We start from the raw sequence: 6749 nt of genomic DNA, 5'->3' as shown, positions 1-6749 counted from the left end.
CCTTTAAAACAGCAGCATAGGCTGGAATAGTAGGATGATTATGAATGGCAACTTGAGAAAGCAGCAGACTTAGCCTTTTTATAATTTTAAAGTGTTAGCTCAGGAAAGACAAGAAAATCACATTGTGACTTTGGGTAATTAGTCTTTAGGCTAAAAGAGGCATTAAAGAATTTCCTGACTGCCAACTCTTTCTACACTGTGGAGGAATACTGTTGTTATAAATAAGAATTTTGAAATTTGAATATATCTAAAGTATTGAAATTGCTGATTTTATGAGTGTAAATTTTTATTATTTTGATTGTAAAATATCAACTTTATGTTTTTAAATGTACAGTTTTGTGTATAAATACTGTGACTGTCTTGCATGTTTTTATAATTTGTCAGATCATGTATAAGCAAATTTATTGTGTTGACTGGTTTCAATCGTTTTTGAAAACTGTGCATGTAAGGGACTTGTTCCACATCCAGTAGCATTCTAGCCCCTCTGGATCTATGGAATTGGAAATAAATATGAATGAATATGAATATGAATAGAAGAACTTTAATGTGGACCCTAGATCTCTCATAGCATGACATTTTGTTTACTTCCATATTCTTGAATGGGAAGTAACCAACTTCTGTATGTTGTACAGTTATATTTCTAGGTTACAAAGTAAACAGTATCCACACCTCAGAAGATCGTGTTCAGGCTGTTGAAGAAGCAGAAGCATTTATTTGTGGGTTGTGGTAACACATTCCAACTCCTGAAGGCATTGTATGACTTTAAGATAATTGATCCAATCAGAAAGCGTGTTCTAGAGGAAATATTTATGGTATGAAACTTGTGAATTGTCTTTTGTTAGTCTTGAATTCCTAATTGATAATACTGAAATAATAATAATCTCTTTATGTTAAATTAACTTTCAGGAAACAGCGCAGGCTCTAATGTGGCAACTGTCAGTATTTGTATAACAATTGATATGCCTGTTGTACGTCCACCCAGCTTCACAGCTCTTGGGCTTATTCCTTTCAGCATCAACCCTCACTATTTGGATGACAATCCTACAACACATATGGGCGTGAGTATCGGCTACTTATTGCGCTTCTCAGCTGTTTTGCTTCACTGCGAAAATCTCCATCTTCGTTCAAAGAACTTCAAGGAAGCCATTTGTAGTAATACATTAGAGAACACACCCTTTCCAGTCTTGTTACTGATTGTATAGTGTCGACAGTCACCCAGTTCACGTAATGAAGATGAGTACAGTGTACGAACAAAAAATTATTTAATAATTTCAGGAAACGCGGGAACAAAGAATTGAACAGTATCATAGTATTCCTGGAGCTCCTCCTGTGGTGGGTTTGCGAGAAGGAATCCTACTGCATATTGAAGGAGATAAAATAACACTCGTAGGGAAGTGTGGTGCACGTATATTTTCAGCGTAAGTAAAATTTCTAATGATTGAAGTATTTTAGGATGGAGTGTAAGGGTTGGGATATGTGCTGTTCCATTTCCTCTCATATTGCCAACCTGTGCATCACATTCTGCACTGTTTTCACAAATTAGGCTGCGGATACGAGAGTTGTGGCGATGGAGCCTTTGCATCTGCATCTGAAGGAAAGGTAATACTACAAAAAATAAATTAAGTTGCTTTAGAATATAATTTAAGACGAATGAAATTGTTTGAAATCTTGACAAGTAATTTGCACAGTTGAGTCATGTACAGAGGAGAATGTTAAGGTTGTAGTGTGAATGCTTATTTTATCAGCTGCATGCTGTTTTGTTCATTATTGATCATTGCCATGGATACTCATAATATTGTCACATGTTGGGCGTATAACGCGACAAATAACTACACTCCTTATTGGATATAGCGAATTTTATTTCACACAATCACACAATTTACAAGCTCAACATTACTGCCAACGGCAGTATCACAAATACTTCAACTGCTTTCATTCACTCCTGTGAATGCTAGACTGCAACTGACTGTTTGACTTACTCACTTCTGGCAAGCTCGTAACTCAACCCGTAACTTTGGAACTGTAACTAACTGCTGGCTAACTTGGAACTAACTGTGAATAGTCTTCGCTGCTCCTTATTTAGCCTCGATCCGGACAGCACAGAAAACAGCCGCGTAATCGGCACCACTGTTGTCTGCCGCCGTGGTAGCCGATAGCCTAGCAGCACTGTTGGGAGTTGTTTACCGCTACATAGTAACTGCGGCGTCCCGTGTGACATCACTGCTGTTGACTCTCGTTGCATAGGGACCGGTATGCTGGGACTCGGCTAACTTCGGCTCCGCTCGGCACGTCATGGCTGGCGGGGGTGGGCGTCATCCATAGCGCAACACGTCACACTATCCTAAAAAAATAATAATATGCCCATGGCAATATTTCTTCTTTTGTAAAGTGATCGTCATGAAAATAATGAATAATGCAGTGGTATCATAGCATTTTCTGAACTGAAGATTTTCTTAAACTTTATAATCTCATGTCCATTTTCTGTAGCTTAGGTCATATATGCAAAGAATCTGTCCAGGTCTGAGGCCCTTTGTGACATTTCATAACCAGCTTATTTTTTATGGAAAGGAGTTGTGAGTCCCTTGCCCAACCCCCAAACTGGAGGACCACCCCTTTTTAGGTCTCTGCGACTGCTTATTCATTATATTCGCAGCTACCCTCCATATCTGGAGAACATCTCCTCCATCGACAACCTGAGGACATGCCATGCCATGGTGACAAGGGACCTACCTAATGTGGGGTGATGGGATGTTGGAGAAAACTACACAATGAGGAGCTTCATAGCTCGTACTCTTCACCAAGTATAATTAGAATGATCAAGTCAAGGAAGATGACATGGGCAGGGCTTGTGGCACGAAATTGAGTGAAGAAGAATGCATATAGTATTTTGGTGGGAAAGCCAGAAGGAAGGAGATCACTACGAAGACCAAGACATAGGTGGGTGGATAATATTAAAATGGATCTTAGAGAAATAAGATGAGGTTGTATGGACTGAATTGATTTGACTCCGAATAGAGACCAGGGGAGGCCGCTTGTGAACACGGTAATGATCCCTTGGGTTCCATAAAATGCTGGGAAGTTCTTGAGAATCTGCACAACTGGTGGCTTCTCAGGAAGGGTTCAGTGCCATGAAGTTAGAAGTTAATTATATAATCTCCTTTCCTCACAAATAATTGCTAATTAGGAGCTATGCTGTATGAGTAAAAGTCAACCCACTGTTTTCTGCATATCCATGTACATGGATTGCTCATGTTCTGCTCACAAGTCCCACCCATATTTCTCTGTACTCGTGTGTAGTTGTAATGAACTTGAGTAACAGATGTATCATTGTACAAATCATTATGTGCATACACTGTGTTATGGGATGTTCTAAATGCATCATTGGAGTGTGTGCAACTTTTGACGTTATACACGTAAGCAATGGTTGTGTATCAGTCATTAGATTTAACTGTTAAATGCATGTTTTGATAGTGGTATGTAAAGTGTACATAAATCCATAACTGTTAATTGTTTCTATGAAGGAGTACATTTACATTACCACCATGTTTATAAGACACCTGGATAGGATCCATACAATCTATAATTCCCTCATCTGTGACATGCTGGTAGTCCACATCTCATCTCATGTTTGTTACACTATCACAAACTGGTATCATAAAATGAGTTTCATCTATATGTACTCATAGAAAAAAGGAACAATGTTAATTTTCTGAGAGTAGTATTTTATGTACTTTCCATTTGTTCTTCAGTATCATAAAAACAAAGATATCAATGAGGTTCAAGTCCTACCATCTTCCTGTCACACTTTTTGATGAGCTACCAAGTTCATGTCAAGGTATTATTTCAAGTTTCATATTAAAGTCTCAACCCTCCTATTTCATTGCCATAATTATAGTTTTTCAACATTTTTCAGTCAGCACCAATTGAAATACAGTGGATATTTGATGTAATAAGACCTTAAGCATGTTCCCTCCTATTCATGTTCTGTGACATCAGAGAGAGAGAGTATAGGAAGAGGATACCAGTGTAACAAGGAAAGAAAAGAATCTGCATGGTGCAGTGGACATCATGTGATGTACATTTCCCAGTTTTTTAAACTCAGAGTTAGCTGCTAACCATTAGATTCTGGAATGCGAACTTTGTCCAAGACAAAGGACAGAGAGGGAGGACCTTCAGGGCTGCTAGTCATAAATAACTTCAGGAACAAAATTGCAAGTACAGTTTGAGCAAGAAGTTATGGGAAACAGTACCTCTAGATTTGAATCACTCATGATGACGAACGTGCTGATTAAAACGTTCATTTCATCCAGTGGTTTCCATTTGTTCAGCAGTAAGAAGTTGACAGTTTCAGTGTTTTTTTGTCACTATAATGAAACTCTCATTATAAGAAGTACTAAGTCTACTGTATTTCATTCTATTAATCTTGTGAAATGACTTAGAACTTTTATACATATATTTCTGTTTTCCAGGGGACAGAATCATGAGGAGTATGAAGCAGGGTCAGATCTTAGTTTTCTGCTGAAAGCTGTGTGACAAGTTAAAAAATTTCAAAGCAGTCGGTGAAGAACTTTCGGAGATCTTCGATCAGAGACAAACGAACAGTTACGTTTTTATTTATATAGATAAACTGGCAGAACTACCCATTTTTTGTAGTTATGACATTTGCGATTTTCCACTTGGTCTTTCCTGGTTTCAGTTATTTCTGGGAGTACAGGCATGCTATATCATGTATGCATTGACATGACATTAAGAAATTCTTGATGATAATCTCAGAATTCCTCATGCCACTTGGAAAGACTCTGTATACACTGGAATAGATGGGACCTCTAATTTTGAAGATATAAATGAACATCAAAACACACATTTAATTATATATATAAGAGTGTACATATTTGAAACAGTATGTGGTATTACACTGCTGATCATTAAGATATTAACATCTACCATACCTTATTCCTACGGCAGTTTTATGTGTAAGAGTGTACATGTTTGAAACATTATGTGGTATTACACTGTTGATCATTAAGATATTAACATCAACCGTACCTTATTCCTATGTCTCCATCTCTTCCTTGGAGTGCAGTGATTAGAACATGAAGCTAACCACACACTTCCATCAAGTTCAGCTTTTCGTAGCATGTGATACTACAACAGAGTCTGGCCTCATCACATGTACATATCAGTACGGTGGCTTTTGGTTATGTATTTACACAGTTTTCCAGTGTCAATATAACATTTAGAACCATTAAGTAGTGTGAAATTTACTATAGTGTAAAATTATGTTATTTCCTTCATTTTAGTTTTTATAAATTCTTGTTGTTCTTGTTACCCTGATCCTGGAAATTGTTTCACACGAGTCCACACAGTGTTTCTGCTGTTTGTCTGACTGAATGTCAGTGGCTGTGTTTCATGAAAGACAATGCTTTTTGTGTTTTTAAAAGTGAACAGTAGATTTGGTTAGCCTATTTCAGTTGTAATAGCATATAGGGTCATACTGTGTAGGTACTTTATTTATTGTTGACAGAAAATAGGCAGTTATTCTAATTGAGTTCATTGCATACTTGTGAAACATTAACTTGAATGAGTAACACTGAAGGCTGCTGGCTATTGGTTGTATTATTAACATCAAATACAGCTGGTTATGTGAGCACAATAGCATCAAGCAGCTGAAGGCAGGGATGCTATTAAAAGGTAGATGGTGATATTAAGACAAGTTAGGTGTAATTTTATTTGCGCAGTTATGGAGTGTGTTCAATAGGTCAACTAATTAGGGCATAGGGATATAAGTGAAATTCTGGGGGCATGTATCAAGAATTTCTCAGGGAGACAACTAAAAACTGAGAGGCTTCTCTCCCATTCATAGCTCTGATGCTGTCTGTAAGGGGTGGTAAGAGTTCAGGAATCTTCAGGAAATTTATTTCAGTAAATCGTGATTGAGGAATTGTGAAATGATAGATCGACAGACTAGCAGTTATACACAATAGAATCCAGACCAGTTGTACGCCACTGTTCAAAGGCTGTAGATATCGAAATATAGTGGTAAGACAAAGTTGTCCCTATGCTTAACTAAGCACTATGCCATAATTGTGTATGGGTGTATACATCCACATTTTCTTGGCCTTGGCACTAGTTGGAGGTGAGTGAACAGCTTGTCGCCCCGGCCGCTTTACCACCAGGGAAAGCGCCCACCGGCACCCATTCAATAGGATGTTGGTTGGACCCCATTGGCAGTCTTAATCGTCTTAATGATGTGGAAGGGAAATTTTTGTTCCAACAGGGACTCGAACTTCGACCTTTTCGCCGTCCAGGCCGTAGCTAGTCGCTATCCCAGCCTACAATACGGGAGTCGTACGCTATTAAATTATACCTTTCAACCATAAATTCATACGACATCCTTTCATAGGTGCTCACCGTACTGTGCTTGTGGGGAAATTAATTGACAGGTATGATATTTATTTTGTCATCCTTGCATTATATGTTGGCCACCTTGGTATGGAAGGTATTCGTGTTAACTTATGCCGATATGGTGTAATGAAATTGTGTGTGAAATATATGTTTGATTGACGTAATTTTCGGCAATATGACTTCATACGAAGAACAAGGTGACATTGAGCTTATTTTCGTAAGTATAATTTGTTAGCGCATGTTGTTAATTTTGTATATAACAGATTAACTTACGTTGGTCATCAAACATTCCATATTTTCGAGGCAGTATTTAAGTGTAAATTAGATATATATGTAGATATGAT

General features: G+C 37.8%; 1 protein-coding gene across 2 annotated transcripts; it reads left to right on the top strand.

The window, feature by feature from the left end:
- Positions 1 to 7: 7 nt before the first annotated feature.
- Positions 8 to 4552, top strand: LOC111873378 (alpha-aspartyl dipeptidase). Of its 2 annotated transcripts, none has more exons than XM_033755070.1 (4): positions 8 to 812; positions 907 to 1058; positions 1276 to 1418; positions 4470 to 4552. In XM_033755070.1, the coding sequence occupies exons 2-4, from the start codon at positions 960 to 962 to the stop codon at positions 4531 to 4533; spliced, it is 306 nt and encodes a 101-aa protein (XP_033610961.1). In that variant the 5' UTR covers positions 8 to 812; positions 907 to 959; the 3' UTR covers positions 4534 to 4552. The 2 variants fall into 2 exon arrangements, with proteins under 2 accessions (XP_033610961.1, XP_023723808.1); XM_023868040.1 differs by lacking the exon at positions 4470 to 4552 and adding an exon at positions 2654 to 2914.
- Positions 4553 to 6749: the final 2197 nt, after the last annotated feature.

This window comes from Cryptotermes secundus, unplaced genomic scaffold, assembly GCF_002891405.2.
Source record: "Cryptotermes secundus unplaced genomic scaffold, Csec_1.0 scaffold5750, whole genome shotgun sequence".
Classification (NCBI taxonomy): Eukaryota; Metazoa; Arthropoda; class Insecta; order Blattodea; family Kalotermitidae; genus Cryptotermes; species Cryptotermes secundus.
Note: the sequence above shows the minus strand (reverse complement) of the source record. Positions and strands in the feature narration are given on the sequence as shown.

Bases quoted from the DNA above. Each gene is read 5' to 3' on its own strand.
- LOC111873378 (XM_023868040.1), top strand. From the start codon at position 960: ATGCCTGTTGTACGTCCACCCAGCTTCACAGCTCTTGGGCTTATTCCT. The intron at 1,059-1,275 runs GTGAGTATCGGC...TAATAATTTCAG, and splicing joins ATCCTACAACACATATGGGC to GAAACGCGGGAACAAAGAAT. The intron at 1,419-2,653 runs GTAAGTAAAATT...TTATATTCGCAG, and splicing joins GGTGCACGTATATTTTCAGC to CTACCCTCCATATCTGGAGA.